The 20108-nt window shown below is 46.4% G+C and overlaps 1 protein-coding gene across 2 annotated transcripts; it reads right to left on the reverse strand.

Moving 5' to 3' along the window:
- Positions 1–3377, reverse strand: LOC119306974. Of its 2 annotated transcripts, XM_037583045.1 has the most exons (4): positions 2430–3377; positions 2221–2322; positions 1569–1929; positions 1–1436 (listed from the first exon to the last, which is right to left on the reverse strand). In XM_037583045.1, exons 2-4 carry the CDS (start codon positions 2221–2223, stop codon positions 349–351), a joined length of 1452 nt encoding a protein of 483 aa, XP_037438942.1. In that variant the 5' UTR covers positions 2224–2322; positions 2430–3377; the 3' UTR covers positions 1–348. The 2 variants fall into 2 exon arrangements, with proteins under 2 accessions (XP_037438942.1, XP_037438943.1); XM_037583046.1 differs by lacking the exons at positions 2221–2322; positions 2430–3377 and having other exon boundaries at positions 1569–2207.
- Between the last annotated feature and the right edge of the window lie 16731 nt (positions 3378–20108).

Below are 20108 nucleotides of genomic sequence, written 5' to 3' on the forward strand. Positions count from 1 at the left end.
ACCAGATTCACATGATTTAGAGGTTTTGAACAAAGATAACAACACATTGCCGAGCGCCAAACCAGCACGCCGACAAAGCACAAACAGCTTCGCTTCTAGTACCATTATTACAAGCACAACAATGAACCAAAACATATCCATCAACTGCGAATACACAACTGAATCTACAGACAGTACGCTATCCATTTTCCAGGCCTCTCACGTGACAGGACAACAGCCAGGATTTGAATGGAATGCTTCAGACACCACCTTCGACAACTTGATCGTAGTTCTATGCAGCAAGCTTCGTGAAAAGTCCTTCTGCACAGCCATCCAATGTTGCTTCTGCACTCATGTTGGACGGATGATTTAAAATAACTCATTCATACGAATTTTATGATGCTCGTTCCTCTTGTAAAGCTCCACCTGCATATGTGGAACAATCAGAGGAAACCGTATATAAGTGACAAGGTCAGACCCTTGCGCATTATAAGCCAGATTAGCCGTGTCAACCTCAGACCCTTGAGCTTTAGCCGCCAGTTTAGGCTCAATCCACTTCTCCCACGCATCCATCCTGTGGGCGGTCCTATTTCTCAAATACTTTAAAAGCTGAAGAGCTCCAATCCACTTAATTTGAGCTGGGGTCTGATGTGGCTCTGGAGTTACACCTATGCCTTCAAGTGCTGCCTTTTGGCCCTTACTGAGGCATGCTTGTTTTGGATCATCAGATGGAACTTGATAGCTTTTTGGATTATAATTGAAAGGTATCAGGAGAAGTTCATTAGTCTTAATTCGATCCTTCCAGGTATCAACATAGGGCAGTGAATCCAAGATTGCTGTAATATATGCTTTTGGGGGGTGCGATTGGATGTATTCATACATGTTTTGTAAGCGACTCCAATACCTTTCAACTGGCACCAATGATCCGTGAACATGAAAGAGTTCTCTTGGCGTAAAGTCAACGTCAATTAAATCCAGAAGGTGCCGAATGCCTTGAGGAGGGTTGCCTGAGAACAAACCTAAAATAATATTGTGGGCAGACATGTAGTTGCTTCTTTGACGCTCAAGCAGAACATCTGCAGGAAGATTTCGAAGAATACTGACATTTTTTAACTTGACCATACCAAAAGAACCCACAATTAGTATATAGGATTCAGCAAACTGGGTAAAACACTGAGAGCTAAGCTCGTTTGCCCTAAGTGATTTAAGTATTATCCGTATAATTCTTTTGCCTAGCTCACTTGCAATCTGATAGTCTGTAGGCAGAACAGTTTCCCCAGGCAGAACAATTTCCCCAGGCAGAACAGGGACACCATGCTCCATAGAATCCTTATTATACTCAAGCAAGATTTGGTTAATCTGTTTATACTGTTCTAGGGGAATTCCATCATAAGCATGAGTCGCTTCACAATCGCCATTTAACACATACTCATCATATGCAACATACGACAGAGCAGCTGTGAAAAGAGGAACAACAGTACAGCTGAGTTTGAGACTTAGACAACGGTAAATGGTAGAAATGGAAAACGTATTCAAGAAAATTAGCATTTGTAACATCTGAAAGATAAAACGTGTCAAAGGAGATAAACCTGCATTAGGTGAGGAGGCAGGCTTGCCAAAGGCTCTGCGCAGCATCTTGCTGAGGGGCTCGAGTTTCGTGCGGAGCTCCTTTAACCTAGCAATATTGTGCTGGTCCACCAGCAGATTGATGATGTGCCTCCTAGATTTTTCATCCAGATGAACCATGAGATGATTATCTTGATAATCCTCGAACTCAAAGGAGATGTCCTGGATTTGCTTGAGATAATTCCGTAGCAACTCTTTGCCATCTCCCGTCTGCTGCCTCGCGGCGACCGCAAGCAAGTCCGTTGTGATATTAAGCTCGTGGGTGACGAAGGCCATATCCAGGGACGGAGCCAGGAATTTGATATAGGAGAGGCGAGTTCCACACTTGAATTTTTACAAACCAATCAGCATCGATCCAGGCATAAAACAATTAGCACATGAAAAAGGCCTACACTGAAATCATGTTTTCATTGATGTAAATACTTGAAGAAGATTACCAAATTGTCCATCTTTGACAAAGCAGATCAGTTTTTTTAATTTAATATAGCAAAATTAGGTACACTGTAGTACCAATATTGATTCTAATCCAATTTTCATGTGCACCAACCAAGGATCATTCATGTTAGACAATTGTTTTTAGAGAGTTGAAGTTGAAGTTGATGAGAGAGGTTGTACCATCGAGCATAGAAGACGTCATGTTCACATAGCTGAGAGCATGAGGCCATGAACCAATTGGCTTGGAAATTTTATGAATTGATTCAGCTATCTTCCTCAGATCTACACAAACACAATTAGGCAATCGAGAAAATTCAAATTAGTTTTCAATGTCTGTCGTTCTACATCTCTTAAGACAAAAACTAATCTAATCCTGAAAATAAACTAACCTTTTTTCCTCATCCGAGCGGCCGGCCAATGCACCTGTGGATCAACGAGGGAGTGCTTCCCTGTCGCCTTCCGCCCTTCCCTTCTCGACGGTAGCCGATCTACAGGCGGCCGGCTGCAGCGCGCGAGCAGGTGTTTTGGATCGCAAGAACTAGCAGATCGGAAACGAAGCGATTAGAGATGGAACTACCGTGAGTACGTGCGTCTTGAGCCTGGGTCCTTCTCTTCCACAGTGGGCTTTTTTTTATTCCTTCTACTGATATTTGGGCCTTCTCTCCCACGGATTACTACTAATTGCAGACAATTCATGGGCTTTGAGCCTTTGACTATGGGAGCCACAGGGGGGGCGAGACAGGCCACAAAGTGTCTGCGTACGCAAAAAAAGCTGCTATACCTAATCGCTATCAAGGGCCAACGTGATCGATAGGGGGGGTCTCGCCCCCCCTCGTCCCCCCTTGGAATCGTCCCTGGCCATATCATCCAGGAAATCGGGCTGCATGGTCACCTCCTTCAACAGAGCGGATGTGGCGGAGAGAGCCACGGAGCCAACCATCTCCGCCGGCACCTCCATTAGCTAGCTAGGTGGTGAGATGTGGAGAGACAGTGGATGCAGGAGCCAGCGATGGACTAAAAGAATGGAAACGACCAGGGGAGAGCTAGGGCTTGCCGGTGGAGATGGTTGACGGGCTGCCGGCTGGGACCTGGGCGTGGCCGGTTTAGGCAGTTGGTGTGCGCTGCTGGCGACGGGGCAGCGGAGGCACAAGGAGACGGTGAGATCCGGCGGCCTCGGATCGGGTGGATGACAGCGGCGGAGGTGGAGCTTGGAGGCGCGGGGCAGAGGAGGGCGTCGGGCGCAGCTGGGAGCTCCTCGCTGTGGGGAAGGAAGAGGGCCGGCGCTGGGAGCGGGAGGCGCGGGCGTCCGGCGGCGGGACAAGGAGACGGGGATCGAGGTCGGGGAAAGCGAGGGTATCGAGGGAGGTTGCTTCGGTGGAAAGAAAGAAAGAAAAGGAGGCGGCGGGTAGAAAGAAAACTATATTTGATGTGTAATGTGTTCATACCTCAGGCTGGCTAGCTATATCTACTTTTACACTGTTCCAGCAACCTACTTAAAGCGTGGCATGTCACGCCTCAGGTTCACACTAAAACCAGCTAACTTTTCATTAGAGTCAACTACACCACTAGTGCTAGAGCTTGGCATAAAAGTTCACTTTAGTGCCAGAACTTGTGGTGTACATATAAGTGGTTCGAGAGCTTGGCTTGATGGTGTAAATACGGTGTCGTATATGCCTGCGGCGTGCCAGCTTGGTGTAGGGCCCGCTGTCATTGACAGGTAGCGGACGGCATGGCGTGTGGCTTGTCTTCTGCGAAAAGCTTCTCGATATTTTTCCTCACGAAAAAAGTCCCTCGAGAAAAGCTGCACATAAAAGAAAGAAGTGAGTCGTTAGAACTCGCGAATTATAGGTCACCTGCGTCGGTGGCTGGCCAGCACACCAACTTGGATTTGATGTCAGTACAGATACACAGACTTTATATACTTTAGGCTTCACAATATAAATTAAAAAATTTAGTCCCAATAACTAAATACAGCAGGTTACATAGCCAGGCACACCACCCCAACACAAGACATCCAAACTATAATTATGCTTTGCATAATTTAAAAAATCATGTCATTTAAAAAACAATTCATGTGTTATTTCAAAACATATTCATACAATTTTAAATATTTATAAACTATCAAATCTGTTTATAAGATTCAAATAGTACAAATTTCAGAATCTGCAATCTGATGGCACACTAGGCTCATATTTATTTTTCATACATATTTTATATATAATTTTACCTAAAAATACATAAATAATGTTATTAGAAAACAAAAAAAAGATTATTAAAACATGTGAACTCTTTTTAAAACAACCTAAAATTTTCTTAAACAATGATCACTTTTATATACTACATGAATATGATATTAAAAATCATGAAAAGAATTCAACATATATAAGATTTTATTTAATATATATATAAGGCTAAAACTAAATTAAAAAATCTTAAAATATGAACAGTTTTAAAAATCATAGTCGCGGTCCCCCTTGCAGCACGATAGATGTTGTGACACTCCTTGCAAAAAAGCAGATGTTGCGAAAACCTTTGCAACATGGCGTATGTTGCAAAGCCTTTTTGTATACCCCCACCATCACCACCTGTTCGCAACAAAGCATGACCGACAAAAGTTATGGCCGGCGTTGTGTCACTCCTTCGCAACACAAAGCATGTTGCGTAGCACTTTGCTGGCGTCCTCAACAACATCCGCGAGTGACACGATGACACCTTCGCAACATGGGTTTGCAGCGTTGCGGCATCCTCCACAACGTCGGCGAGTAGCACGACGACACCGCTGCAACATGGTTTTGCAACATTGCGACATCCTCCGCAACGTCGGTGGGTGACACGATGACTAAAGGATAAGTCAACATGTTGCTCGTCGCAACATTTAGTTTTTGAAGCAGCAAATAAACATTGCAACACTGAAAAAATATGCTTCAAGCATACATACAAATAAAAGGAGGCGGAGTGCCGCCACGCGTCGGAGAAGGAGGCCGAGTGTCCTGATCGTCACTCGCCGGAGGAGGAGGCGGTGGAGGAGGCGGGGTGCCCTGACTCGCCGGAGGAGGAGGAGGAGGCGACCAGTTCGGAAGCTTGATGAACTCCTTCCGCCATAGGCATGGAGTCTTCAGAGCAGAACCCAGCCGAGTCTCCCCTTCACCGGTAGGGTGGTCAAACTGGAGGTCCTCAAATCCCTCCGTTATTCCGTCCACCATCACCCTTGCATATCGTTCTGGAATCGGACAACAGTGAAAAGTTGCGCCGGGTTCAGAAGGTCGAACTTGGCCAACAGCCGCCTTAAATTTTAAGTTCTGCCATTGCATCATAAGGTGGCAATTTTGAGCATCCGTGATAAAATCCACGGGGTAGCTAGCAGGAGCCGTCAAGACATGCTCCGGCTGAAGCAGCTCGGTGGAAGCCACGCTGCTTCTCCGCTGAGATGGCGGGGTTGTAACGCCCCGAGACCGACGCTCCAGAAGACTTCCAGCTACTCCGAGTTTCGTCGTGTGATTTGTTTTATTTTGTTGCATTCATCCTTGCATCATGTGCATTGCATCATGTCATCATGCCATCATATCATTAATTTTTAAAACCTCAACTAAATAAATTGTATGGATTTTTCGATCCATTTAAATCGAGGGACTCACATGGTGACTTCTCTTTATAACATATCCTCCAATATTAGGGAGCTATATTAAATATTCCACTATTTTGGAATCACCAAAACACACTTACAAAATAATTTCGTTCCTTTTCTGCTTCAAGTTTGGTCTCCAACCTTGCCAATATTTATTTCATCATTTTCCGGAGCTCCACCAAAAATCCGAACATTTTTGGACCTTCCTTTCATCAAGTCCTAGTTCAAACCCATTTGAATTTCAAATGAGTTTGAATTTAAATCTTTCGGTCATGCCCACTTCTATTTTTCCTGGATCGAGCTCATTTTTGTGAGTCCGGGAAAATTATCCCCATGTCCTACTTCTTCCCCTAACCCCTCTTTCTTTTCTTTCCTATCTCTATTTTGTTTTTTTTATTTTCTTTAGAGAGAGAGAGAGAAGGAGCCCAGCAGCCTGGGCCTCCCATCCTCCCGCGCCGGCCCAAGGCCAAGGCCCAGCCGCCCCCACCAATCCCTCCTAACCCTAGCTAACCCTGCCCGATCCCCATCTCTTCCCCTCGTCCATACCCCGCCGCCAGGAGCCATCTCTCCCTCGTTCCCCCGCATCTCTCGCTCGATCCCCCTCCTCTCGCCCTCTCCCTCGAGCTCCAACGGGGACCGCATCGCCAGGCCGCCGCCCGCTCCTCCCTCGACCCCGCTAGAAGCGAGCGCTGCCGAGCAGCTCCTTCGCCTCCGCTTCGTCGCCGTCCTCCATGGCGTCGCCTCCCCAAGCTCCGCCCCGCCGGATCCACGTCGTCGCCCCCGTCTCGAGCCCCGCCGACGTCCAGCCTCCTCGACCTCGACCTCGACCTCCTCTGCTTCCCTCGTCCTCGCTCGATCTCGAGCAGGGGAGCAGGCACGTCATCGCTCCCTCTGCCATGGAGCTCGCGTCCCCTCGCGTCGCGCCGCCGGTCTCCTCTTCGAGCACGAGCTCCACCTCTCCTGCTGCACGTCAAGGCCGATGCCGACCGCATCGTCCAACGCCAAGTCCCGGCCTCCTCTGCTTTGTGGCGACCACCACCATGGCCGCGGCTACCACCAACCAACCGCGCGGCTCGCCCCCTGTCTCGGTCGTGCCAAGTTCCCTGCTCCGCCTCCACACGCCGCCCGCACACGCTACCAACAGCCAGCAGCTCGAGCTGCCTCCATGCATCTCCGGTGACCTCCCGAGGCAGGGCCTTGACGAGTCCCTCGATGCCCTCCAGATGTGTCAATGCCTTTGTTTGAACCATGTACAACTACACGGTGATGCGCCAAGTACCCCCTCGGATCGTCAAGTTCGACTACATGGAACCGCCAAGTACCACTACGATTGCCGCGTACATCTACGGACGCAAAAACCGGAACAACAAGTACCCCGACGTCACATGCACCACTACCGTCGCCGAGATCGCGAGAACCTCTACCCTCGACCTTAGAGCGTGCGAGAACGACTACTTCCACTACTACCGTCGCGGAACAACTACTTCCTCTACTTCCACGACGTCCCGTGAACGCCTACTTCCTCGAACCGCTCCGAAAACGCACGCTTCGAAGGTATAACGCCGAGACGACGTCCGTGACTTAATGCATGTGTTGAATGAGATGCTCGAGTTTTGCACCGTGATCGAATTGTCCTTGCGATGCCCCTCTTTTGCCGTGCCACCGTCCCGTGGGAACCCGAAAGCCGGGATCACCCCACCATCTTGCATGACACGCTCACGCCTCCTTTTTGCACCGGTATCTCCATGAGTTACCGGGACCGGAATGTTGCCGTGGCACCATTTTTGTTTCGCCGCCGTGGCACCCTTTTTGTTCCGCCATGGTGACCAAATGCTTCATAACATGCTCATGTCAACATTTTCATAAAATTGCATAAAACTTGTATATGTCATCCGCATCATGATAACAACATTTAAAATGTTTAAACTTGTTGTTGCATTAAATTGCTAAATGCATATGGGGATTCACCGGATTTGTTGTTTTTATATCCGGCCCCATTTAAATTGTTTAGATGGTATAGTTTATATTATGCTTCACCTCTTGCCATGTTTAACAACAGTTGATATTGTTGGGTAGCTTAAACGAGAGATAACTAAATAATTGATGTGGTGTTCCGTCAACATGCACCTCGTTGCATGTTGAGCTCCACTTAACTTGTAGTATTGTTTGTTGCACTTTGCTATGCCATGCCTCATTAAGCCGGACCTGCATCATACTTGTTTGTGCATCATGACTTGTTTATGCTTGTGTGTTTACTATGTTGTTTGTTTCTTTCCGGGTTGCTTCTCTCGTTAGCTTCGGTTTCGTTCCGGAGTTGTGAGGATTTGTTCGTCTACGACCGTTTGTCTTCTTCTTGGATCCGTTCTTCTTCCTTGCGGGATCTCAGGCAAGATGATCATACCCTCGAAATCACTACTATCTTTGCTATGCTAGTTTGCTCGCTCTTGCTATGCCAATGCTACGATGCCTACCATTTGCTTGTCAGCCTCCCAAATTGCCATGTCAAACCTCTAACCCACCATGTCCTAGCAAACCGTTGATTGGCTATGTTACCGCTTTGCTCAGCCCCTCTTATAGCGTTGTTAGTTGCAGGTGAAGATTGAAGTTTGTTCCTTGTTGGAACATGGAGATGTTGTTCCTTGTTGGAACATGTTTACTTGTTGGGATATCACAATATATCTTACTTAATTAATGCATCTATATACTTGGTAAAGGGTGGAAGGCTCGGCCTTATGCCTGGTGTTTTGTTCCACTCTTGCCGCCCTAGTTTCTGTCATATCGGTGTTATGTTCCCGGATTTTGCGTTCCTTACACGGTTGGGCTATAATGGGAACCCCTTGACAGTTCGCCTTAAGTAAAGCTCTTCCAGCAATGCCCAACATTGGTTTTACCATTTGCACTAACAACCTACCACCTTCCCTTGGGTTCTGCAGACTCAAGGGTCATCTTTATTCTAACCCCCCCGGGCCAGTGCTCCTCTGAGTGTTGGTCCGAACTAGAGCCCTGTGCAGCGCCCCCTCGGGGAAACTCGAGGTTTGGTTTTAGTTGTACGGATTGCTCATCTGAGTGTGCCCTGAGAAAGAGATATGTGCAGCTCCTATCGGGATTTGTCGGCACATTCGGGCGGTGTTGCTGGTTTAGTTTTACCCTGTCGAAATGTCTTGTTGTACCGGGATACCGAGTCTGATCGAAACGTCTCGGGTGGAGGTCTATTCCTTCGTTGACCGTGAGAGCTTGTGATGGGCTAAGTTGGGACACCCCTGCAGGGTATTATCTTTCGAAAGCCGTGCCCGCGGTTATGGGCAGATGGGAATTTGTTAACGTCCGGTTGTAGAAAACCCGAAGTTGACCTTATTTAAAATACATCAACCGCGTGTGTAACCGTGATGGTCTCTTCTCGGCAGAGTCCGAGAAGTGAACACGGTGTTGGAGTTATGCTTGACGTAGGTTGTTATAGGATCACTTCTTGATCATAGTTTCTCGACCGTGCTTTGCCCTCTCTTCTCGCTCTCTTTTGCGATTGTAGCCACCATATATGCTAGTCGCTTGCTGCAGCTCCACCTCGTTACTCCATCCTTCCTATAAGCTTAAATAGTCTTGATCTCGCGGGTGCGAGATTGCTGAGTCCCCGTGGCTCACAGATACTTCCAAAACCAGTTTGCAGGTGCCTATGTTACCGTGCAGATGACGCAACCAAGCTCAAGGAGGAGCTCGATGAAGATCTTGCCCTTTGTGTTGTTTCGTTCTAGTTGATCAGTAGTGGAGCCCAGTTGGGGTCGATCGGGGACCTTTGTCGCATTTGGGGTTCTTCTTTTATTTTGGTTCCGTAGTCGGACCTTGATTGTATCTGGATGATGTAATGCTTTATTCATGTAATTGTGTGAAGTGGCGATTGTAAGCCAACTATGTATCTCTTTCCCTTATGTATTACATGGGTTGTGTGAAGATTACCTCACTTGCGACATTGCTTTCAATGCGGTTATGCCTCTAAGTCGTGCTTCGACACGTGGGAGATATAGCCGCATCGAGGGCGGTACAAGTTGGTAATCAGAGCCTTCCCCGACCTTAGGAGCCCCCATTGCTTGATCGTTTTTAGCAGCCGAGTTGTGTCTAGAAAAATGTTTTGAGTCCTTAGGAATTATATATCGGAGAGCTTAGGAATTCTTTTTACTTCCCAGCCTCCTCATCGCTCTGGTAAGGCATCCTGACATAGAGTTTTGACTCTTCTCTTCTCAAATTTCACTAAAAAATTTTTAGGATCACGCGGGTATCTTGGAATCGTTCCGATGGTTTTATGATGAGAACATTGTCTTGGTGCCTCCTGTCAGGGGTTTAGTGGAAGTGTCCCGGGGAGTTGAGCTCTGAGGTGTTGTCGTCATAATTTTATCGTTGCAGTTCTGCAATACCTGAGTTTAGTACGCCGACATCGAAAATCTCTTTTATGCGGTTGTTGGTGAGATAACCCCGATAACCCAGTACTGAGGTGAGTACGGGAGTATTGCCATGACTTGTATAACGGATGCTTTTCGAAGGTTGAGGTAGACGATTTCCGAAGGTTTCTTGGTTATGTGTTGAAGGATGGATACAGCTGGATGTAGGATTTGTTAGTTTTGGGTGAGATATTATGCTTCCCCTGTATCCCCAACACCTGATTGCATAACCGGAAAAATTTCGAGAGTTCCATAGGTGGGAATTCAAGTAGCTCTTAGGATATCTTTCCGACGGATGTATGATATGAAATTGGGGTTCGACGTCTAGTGGTCCGCCTATTCACGGTCGATTTTACAGTGGTCTCGTTGTGTCTTAAAGAGTCCTTGGCTATGCCGACTCGGGGACGCTTCGTATGTCATGTGCACTGCCTTGTACATGATGGTGCTGTACACTCGAGCCCGTGTAGGCCCCACCACGAAAACTTCGGACGAAATCTCTATCATATGTTTGTTCTGGCTTATTTTGCAAGCCAATCCTTTGTTTTGTTTTGAGTTGTGTTATTCGAGTTGCTTCGAAGTCAAATGTTGATTCCATACCTTTTCCAAATGGTGTTCTCATATTCCTATGTGAATACTAATCCTTCTTGATCATCGAGTCTGTCTTGTCAATCCTTTTTTTTAAATGGTGTGTCTCTCCTCAAGTGGATCCGTTCACGTCAACATTTGCAAGATCATTTATCACTTCTTCTCAACGGTGTTTGTTTCATCCGTCTCCAAGTTGCCTTTGTTTTTCCCACCCTCCCTCCCTTTTGTTTTTCTTCAAGGACTAAGATTTCTTCTTCAAGTATCCATTTTATTGATGGGAAGTTTCTCCATTCTTTTCCGTCAATGTTCTTATCCGGTGATTTTCATGAAGATTCTAATGGAGCTTCAAGTTCGTCATTCCTCGTTCTTTTCTTCTCCGGTGGATTTAATTCAAGCTTTGGTGTTAAGCATACTCCTTTTCTTTTTTTTTCCAATGCTTTTCTTATGCCGGTGCACCTCTTAATCATCCATCTCTCGCTATTAAATTGTTCCGGAGTGCTCAAGATATCTCGAAGATTCGTGTTTCCACTCTGCATTCGTTCAAGCTCTTTCGAGATTGGTATCTCATTCAAGTCATTTAATTCAACCGGTGCAACATCTCTTTTAAATCTTTTCAACGGTGTTCTTTTGAGTGGGCCCTAACCCACAGGTCTTTTCCCAGGATCTTACCTGACTCTTCTATTTTCCCAGAGCTATCCTAAATTCTTCTCCAAGTTTGACGTAAGAATGAGTTATCATTAGTCAAATGCTTTTCTCCAAGATCTTTCAAATTCTTTTCATAGTTGGCTCAACCTCTTCGCTTTTGATTCTTCCGGTGTGCCTCAATAATTCTTGGTGGTGTTTCTCGTTGTCATTCTCATCATTTGAAGACCGAAGAAGAGTTTCTCTTTAATCTTGCTCTATTCTCTTCAAGATTCATGGTGCTAGCTTGTTGCCATCCTCTCATAATTGTTTTCGATTGTGAGAATCTTTTTCACCCATAAGGAGATATTCAAGAGTCTTCTCAGTTTGTCATCCAGAGTCCATCAATTCAGGTTTATTCATTCTCAGCCGTCAGTTATCATTCTCCTATCTTGCCGGTGCATCTATCGAATATCCTCTAATCAGTTCTTGATCTCTTTGTTCTCAGGTATCTAGCTTGTCTCAAGCACCTTCGTTCATTTGCTGATTCTTACCGGTGATGCACCCCTACTTCGATCATTTTCAATTCTTACGGTGGTTCTTTCAAGATCTCTCTTCCTTGTCCATCATATCAATTCATTTGTTGTTCCAATCCTACCGGTGGTTCGTTGAAGACCTTCTCAAGTTTACGCTATATCTCTTTTAATCCTTTCTACGAGAATAAGAAGTATGCCAAATCCGTTGATTGTCGTCAATTTAATTGGTGAAGGATAAGCATAACATAATTCTTATTCTTGTTCATCCAAGTGATTAATTCTTTATTCCGGAGGCCCTTAAAATTCTCGGTTTCATTTGTTTCATCTTCTCTTTTTCCCGGAGTTCCAAGCTCTAATTATCACGGAGATCCATCTAAATCATTGCAAGGATTCACCTTGTGTTTTCAATTTCTCTTTCTTTTCATTCCTTTTGTTTACCGGAGTTCTTCATGGAGGTTCTACATGATGGTTCATCAAGGATTTAATTCCCTTCTCAAAGTTTTCATCGAGATTCTTTCCTAAGGAGCTCAAGCTTTCTTCATATGGTAATCCGGAGTGCAATTCCTTCTACCATATTTTGGAGGTGGTATTATGTCATTCTTGATAATTTGAGTTCATGTTCCATGATTCACATGTTGTTAAGTATGAGATATTTTAAATCCATCAACCTCGTTGTTGGAGTTATCTTGTGTCATATTTCACCTAAAAGCCTTCCATTGGGAATGTTGCTATTTGTGGTGCTTGCCAATGATCCAAGTTATCTCTTTATCATCTTGGTGGAAGAAGTTTTCATCTCTTCGTTGATCTCAAGCAAGCAATTGTTTCCGTTAGTGGCCGGTTGTCACCTCATAATTTTGAGATGTTTTCCATAAGCCCACTACAAGCTTTTGCTTTTCGTTGTTGATTTTCCAACAACTCCGTTCAATTCTTCTTTGCAAGGATGCTTTCCAAACTCTTTTGTGGCAGAAGTTGCCTTTTTCTTCTCCATTCTGTTATTCCAATAATTTATCTTCTATTATTTCTTTCGGAGGCATTGTGATGTTGCTCTTTTCACTCACCATCTCGATTCGTGAGGATCGTGTTCTTTTCTTGCTTATCCATTTAATCGGAGTGTCGTGTTTTCATTCGAGTTCTCTAATCTTATCAAGTTTTCCCTCCTTCCTCAACTGGAGAGATGTCTGAAATCCTTCTTACCCATTGTGCCATTCTTTCAATAGTTCCGGAGGCAGTGTGTTGTTGATTTCATCAAGTAACATCCCATCTTCTCAAGTTCATGTTCTATTCCTTCCATGTTCAACTGGAGTACTGCCCGAATTCTTCCCCTCTCATCTTGTTTTAACCGGAGTGGTTTCGAATTCTATCTTGTCCATTAAACTCTTGATTCATGTCTTTGCAACCTTCAAGTTCTCGTAATGTTCCTTGTTCCTCTTTCTAACAGATTGTTTGCAATCTCGTTCATCTCCTTTGTATTCTTTCTTTCAATTTGTTCAACCTCTCAAGGTTCTTTGGTTTCACTCATTGGTCAAAGAAGCAACTTAGTTTTACCGCTTATCTTCCTCTTCCGTTTCCCTCCGGTGCCATCCTAGATCTCGGGACGAGATCCTCTTGTAGTGGTGGAGTGTTGTAACGCCCCGAGACCGACGCTCCAGAAGACTTCCAGCTACTCCGAGTTTCGTCGTGTGATTTGTTTTATTTTGTTGAATTCATCCTTGCATCATGTGCATTGCATCATGTCATCATGCCATCATATCATTAATTTTTAAAACCTCAACTAAATAAATTGTATGGATTTTTCGATCCATTTAAATCGAGGGACTCACATGGTGACTTCTCTTTATAACATATCCTCCAATATTAGGGAGCTATATTAAATATTCCACTATTTTGGAATCACCAAAACACACTTACAAAATAATTTCGTTCCTTTTCTGCTTCAAGTTTGGTCTCCAACCTTGCCAATAGTTATTTCATCATTTTCCGGAGCTCCACCAAAAATCCGAACATTTTTGGACCTTCCTTTCATCAAGTCCTAGTTCAAACCCATTTGAATTTCAAATGAGTTTGAATTTAAATCTTTCGGTCATGCCCACTTCTATTTTTCCTGGATCGAGCTCATTTTTGTGAGTCCGGGAAAATTATCCCCATGTCCTACTTCTTCCCCTAACCCCTCTTTCTTTTCTTTCCTATCTCTGTTTTGTTTTTTTATTTTCTTTAGAGAGAGAGAGAGAGAGAAGGAGCCCAGCAGCCTGGGCCTCCCATCCTCCCGCGCCGGCCCAAGGCCAAGGCCCAGCCGCCCCCACCAATCCCTCCTAACCCTAGCTAACCCTGCCCGATCCCCATCTCTTCCCCTCGTCCATACCCCGCCGCCAGGAGCCATCTCTCCCTCGTTCCCCCGCATCTCTCGCTCGATCCCCCTCCTCTCGCCCTCTCCCTCGAGCTCCAACGGGGACCGCATCGCCAGGCCGCCGCCCGCTCCTCCCTCGACCCCGCTAGAAGCGAGCGCTGCTGAGCAGCTCCTTCGCCTCCGCTTCGTCGCCGTCCTCCATGGCGTCGCCTCCCCAAGCTCCGCCCCGCCGGATCCACGTCGTCGCCCCCGTCTCGAGCCCCGCCGACGTCCAGCCTCCTCAACCTCGACCTCGACCTCCTCTGCTTCCCTCGTCCTCGCTCGATCTCGAGCAAGGGAGCAGGCACGTCATCGCTCCCTCTGCCATGGAACTCGCGTCCCCTCGCATCGCGCCGCCGGTCTCCTCTTCGAGCACGAGCTCCACCTCTCCTGCTGCACGTCAAGGCCGATGCCGACCGCATCGTCCAACGCCAAGTCCCGGCCTCCTCTGCTTTGTGGCGACCACCACCATGGCCGCGGCTACCACCAACCAACCGCGCGGCCCGCCCCCTGTCTCGGTCGTGCCAAGTTCCCTGCTCCGCCTCCACACGCCGCCCACACACGCTACCAACAGCCAGCAGCTCGAGCTGCCTCCATGCATCTCCGGTGACCTCCCGAGGCAGGGCCTTGACGAGTCCCTCGATGCCCTCCAGATGTGTCAATGCCTTTGTTTGAACCATGTACAACTACACGGTGATGCGCCAAGTACCCCCTCGGATCGTCAAGTTCGACTACATGGAACCGCCAAGTACCACTACGATTGCCGCGTACATCTACGGACGCAAAAACCGGAACAACAAGTACCCCGACGTCACATGCACCACTACCATCGCCGAGATCGCGAGAACCTCTACCCTCGACCTTAGAGCGTGCGAGAACGACTACTTCCACTACTACCGTCGCGGAACAACTACTTCCTCTACTTCCACGACGTCCCGTGAACGCCTACTTCCTCGAACCGCTCCGAAAACGCACGCTTCGAAGGTATAACGCCGAGACGACGTCCGTGACTTAATGCATGTGTTGAATGAGATGCTCGAGTTTTGCACCGTGGTCGAATTGTCCTTGCGATGCCCCTCTTTTGCCGTGCCACCGTCCCGTGGGAACCCGGAAGCCGGGATCACCCCACCATCTTGCATGACACGCTCACGCCTCCTTTTTGCACCGGTATCTCCATGAGTTACCGGGACCGGAATGTTGCCGTGGCACCATTTTTGTTTCGCCGCCGTGGCACCCTTTTTGTTCCCCCATGGTGACCAAATGCTTCATAACATGCTCATGTCAACATTTTCATAAAATTGCATAAAACTTGTATATGTCATCCGCATCATGATAACAACATTTAAAATGTTTAAACTTGTTGTTGCATTAAATTGCTAAATGCATATGGGGATTCACCGGATTTGTTGTTTTTATATCCGGCCCCATTTAAATTGTTTAGATGGTATAGTTTATATTATGCTTCACCTCTTGCCATGTTTAACAACAGTTAATATTGTTGGGTAGCTTAAACGAGAGATAACTAAATAATTGATGTGGTGTTCCGTCAACATGCACCTCGTTGCATGTTGAGCTCCACTTAACTTGTAGTATTGTTTGTTGCACTTTGCTATGCCATGCCTCATTAAGCTGGACCTGCATCATACTTGTTTGTGCATCATGACTTGTTTATGCTTGTGTGTTTACTATGTTGTTTGTTTCTTTCCGGGTTGCTTCTCTCGTTAGCTTCGGTTTCGTTCCGGAGTTGTGAGGATTTGTTCGTCTACGACCGTTTGTCTTCTTCTTGGATCCGTTCTTCTTCCTTGCGGGATCTCAGGCAAGATGATCATACCCTCGAAATCACTACTATCTTTGCTATGCTAGTTTGCTCGCTCTTGCTATGCCAATGCTACGATGCCTACCATTTGCTTGTCAGCCTCCCAAATTGCCATGTCAAACCTCTAACCCACCATGTCCTAGCAAACCGTTAATTGGCTATGTTACCGCTTTGCTCAGCCCCTCTTATAGCGTTGTTAGTTGCAGGTGAAGATTGAAGTTTGTTCCTTGTTGGAACATGGAGATGTTGTTCCTTGTTGGAACATGTTTACTTGTTGGGATATCACAATATATCTTATTTAATTAATGCATCTATATACTTGGTAAAGGGTGGAAGGCTCGGCCTTATGCCTGGTGTTTTGTTCCACTCTTGCCGCCCTAGTTTCCGTCATATCGGTGTTATGTTCCCGGATTTTGCGTTCCTTACACGGTTGGGCTATAATGGGAACCCCTTGACAGTTCGCCTTAAGTAAAGCTTCTCCAGCAATGCCCAACATTGGTTTTACCATTTGCCACCTAGCCTTTTCTTTCCCTTGGGTTCTGCAGACTCAAGGGTCATCATTTTTTAACCCCCCCGGGCCAGTGCTCCTCTGAGTGTTGGTCCGAACTAGAGCCCTGTGCAGCGCCCCCTCGGGGAAACTCGAGGTTTGGTTTTAGTTGTACGGATTGCTCATCTGAGTGTGCCCTGAGAAAGAGATATGTGCAGCTCCTATCGGGATTTGTCGGCACATTCGGGCGGTGTTGCTGGTTTAGTTTTACCCTGTCGAAATGTCTTGTTGTACCGGGATACCGAGTCTGATCGGAACGTCTCGGGTGGAGGTCTATTCCTTCGTTGACCGTGAGAGCTTGTGATGGGCTAAGTTGGGACACCCCTGCAGGGTATTATCTTTCGAAAGCCGTGCCCGCGGTTATGGGCAGATGGGAATTTGTTAACGTCCGGTTGTAGAAAACCCGAAGTTGACCTTATTTAAAATACATCAACCGCGTGTGTAACCGTGATGGTCTCTTCTCGGCGGAGTCCGGGAAGTGAACACGGTGTTGGAGTTATGCTTGACGTAGGTTGCTATAGGATCACTTCTTGATCATAGTTTCTCGACCGTGCTTTGCCCTCTCTTCTCGCTCTCTTTTGCGATTGTAGCCACCATATATGCTAATCGCTTGCTGCAGCTCCACCTCGTTACTCCATCCTTCCTATAAGCTTAAATAGTCTTGATCTCGCGGGTGCGAGATTGCTGAGTCCCTGTGGCTCACAGATACTTCCAAAACCAGTTTGCAGGTGCCTATGTTACCGTGCAGATGACGCAACCAAGCTCAAGGAGGAGCTCGATGAAGATCTTGCCCTTTGTGTTGTTTCGTTCTAGCTGATCAGTAGTGGAGCCCAGTTGGGGTCGATCGGGGACCTTTGTCGCATTTGGAGTTCTTCTTTTATTTTGGTTCCGTAGTCGGACCTTGATTGTATCTGGATGATGTAATGCTTTATTCATGTAATTGTGTGAAGTGGCGATTGTAAGCCAACTATGTATCTCTTTCCCTTATGTATTACATGGGTTGTGTGAAGATTACCTCACTTGCTACATTGCTTTCAATGCGGTTATGCCTCTAAGTCGTGCTTCGACACGTGGGAGATATAGCCGCATCGAGGGCGGTACAGGGGTAGCTTCAGGGGAAGCTTCGGCAGGTCGTTTGCCGCGATCTGCTTCTCGTTCCTCTAGCCCTTGTACCCTTTCGTGCAGCGCCTGCAGTTGGCTCCGCTCCAGTTTCTTCCTCCTCTCGTGGGTTTTGTAACCCCCTGCGTCCGGAAAACCAACCTTCCATTGAATGGAGCCTGGCGTGCCTCGTGTCCATCCAGGGTGCTCAGGATTCCCGAGGGCCATTGTGAGCTCGTCCTTCTCCTTGTCTGGAACGAACGTCCCTTGCTGCGCTGCATTGATATAGTGCCGAAGCCTGTTGACTGGTGTTTTCAGTTGCTCGTCCATCCAACGGCACTTCCCTGATACAGGGTCCAAGGTTCCGCCATCCCCGAAGAACCAAGTCCGGCAACGGCCTGGCCAGCTCATTGTCTCTGGTTCGATCCCTTTATCAAGCAGATCTCTCAGCCTTGGACCACTTAGGTCGGGCTATGAGGTAGCCACCTGACCCCGTGCGATGTTGAAACTTCTTCTTCGCAGCATTTTGCTTGTTTGTCGCCGACATCTTCTTGCTCTTTTCCGATGTCGTGTGGGCCACAAATACGTTCCAGTGATCTCTAATCTTCTCATATTTGTCGATGAATTCTGGTGTCTCTTCTTTGTCGACAAACTTTTTCAGCTCTTTCCTCCACCTCCTGAATAGGCCTGCCATCTTCTTAAGAGCACAAGACTTGATTAATTGCTCTTTAACTGGCTTCTCCAGATCCTCCTCTGGCGGTAGGGTGAAATTTGCCTTCAGCTCAGTCCAAAGATCATCTTTCTGCATATCATTGACATAAGACACCTGAGGGTCTTCCTCCTTAGGCTTATACCATTGCTGGATGCTGATCGGGATCTTGTCCCTAACAAGAACCCCGCACTGAGCAGCAAATGCATTCTTTGTCCGGATAGGTTCAATCGGTTCGCCGTCGCGCGCGATTGCTATGATCTCAAACCTTTCATCCATGCTCAACTTTTTCTTTGGGCCTCGTCTCCTTACCAAAGTTGTGCTCGATCCGGAGGGCTAGAAAAAAAGAAGAAAGACGAGAGTTAATTAATATATGTACATATACCAAAACAATGAATGCATCAATTAGCTAGTCAGCACAGGCTTAACTAATATATATACCTGGCCAGACTCGGTTCGGTCACCGGAGCCGTCATCACGATCTCCTTCTTGCACCGTCATTGGGTCACCTGAACCGTCCTCATGGTATCCTTCTTGCACCGGCATTGGGTCAAAGGAGCCATCATAATTGCCTGCTTCTTCACCCTGTCCTTCCAGACCATCGGTGTCGTTCAGAAACGATAAGACGACATCACTTCCATGTGCGATTATCTCCTCCAACATCACTTCTGTTGCTTCGTCTCGGGGGGTGTCCATAGTTTCTACAAATATTTACAACATGGAAATTATTATTCAAATATGACAGATATAGATATATTAGTGGAAAACGTATAACTAGCTAGCTAATCACAGTAAGGAATCATATTAATTAGTGGCCTCGATGCTGCTTCTCTAGGGTTTGGGGTGGCCTCGACAACGCTTCAAGGGTTTGGGGTGGCCTCGACACAATGCTTCAAGGGTTTGGGGTGGCCTCGACGACAACGCTCTTTTAACTTGGTAAATTTGGGTGGCCTCGATAGAGTTTGTCGGGTAGGGGCGAGGTGGGAGGGGGTAGGAGACCAACATCGTTTTTTCTCTAGGATTTGGGTGTCCTCGAGAGTTTTGGTCGAGCGAGAGGGCCGGGGGGTGCTGCCGTGGTATAAGTTATCGCGGTCGAGAGGGGGTATATATATCGACCGCCCCTCATGTTGAAGTTATTTGTGAGGGGTTATATCGACAACGACGCGACATACATATACATGGGAAAATAATATTATCGAGGAGGGGGTATATCCACCCCCCCTCATGTTGAAGTTATCGGGAGGGGTATATGGACGACGACGGACCCGATAAAACATAAGAAAACGAAGAAGAAATAAAAAGAGGAGAAGAAGAAAGGAATAGAGGAGAAGATCGAAGAAAAAAAAGAAGAAAAAAAAGAGGAGAAGAAGAAAGGAATAGAGGAGAAGAAGAAAAAATAGAATTTTTTCTATTTTTTCTTCTTCTCCTCTATTCCTTTCTTCTTCTCCTCTTCCTTTTCTTCTTTTTTCTTCTTCTTATTTATTTCTCCTCTTCTTCCTCTTCTTATTTCCTTTTTCCTCTCATTCTTTTTCTTCTTCTTCCTTCTTAAAAATACATGAAGTAGTATTGCTTGTTTTTTTAAATAATGTTCAAATAGAAATTTTAGAAAAAAAGTAAAGGTTTTGCCTAATCCATTGTTCATATGAATATACAAACATTTGCATATTTACAATAATCAATATCACCAAAAAAATCTATGAACAGAAAAATACTATTTT

The sequence above is a fragment of the Triticum dicoccoides genome, chromosome 5B (genome assembly GCF_002162155.2).
Source record: "Triticum dicoccoides isolate Atlit2015 ecotype Zavitan chromosome 5B, WEW_v2.0, whole genome shotgun sequence".
Classification (NCBI taxonomy): Eukaryota; Viridiplantae; Streptophyta; class Magnoliopsida; order Poales; family Poaceae; genus Triticum; species Triticum dicoccoides.

Coding starts and splice junctions, on each gene's coding strand:
- LOC119306974 (XM_037583045.1), bottom strand. Junction 1,437..1,568: donor TGCCTCCTCACCTAATGCAG/GTTTATCTCCTT, acceptor CTCTTTTCACAG/CTGCTCTGTCGTATGTTGCA.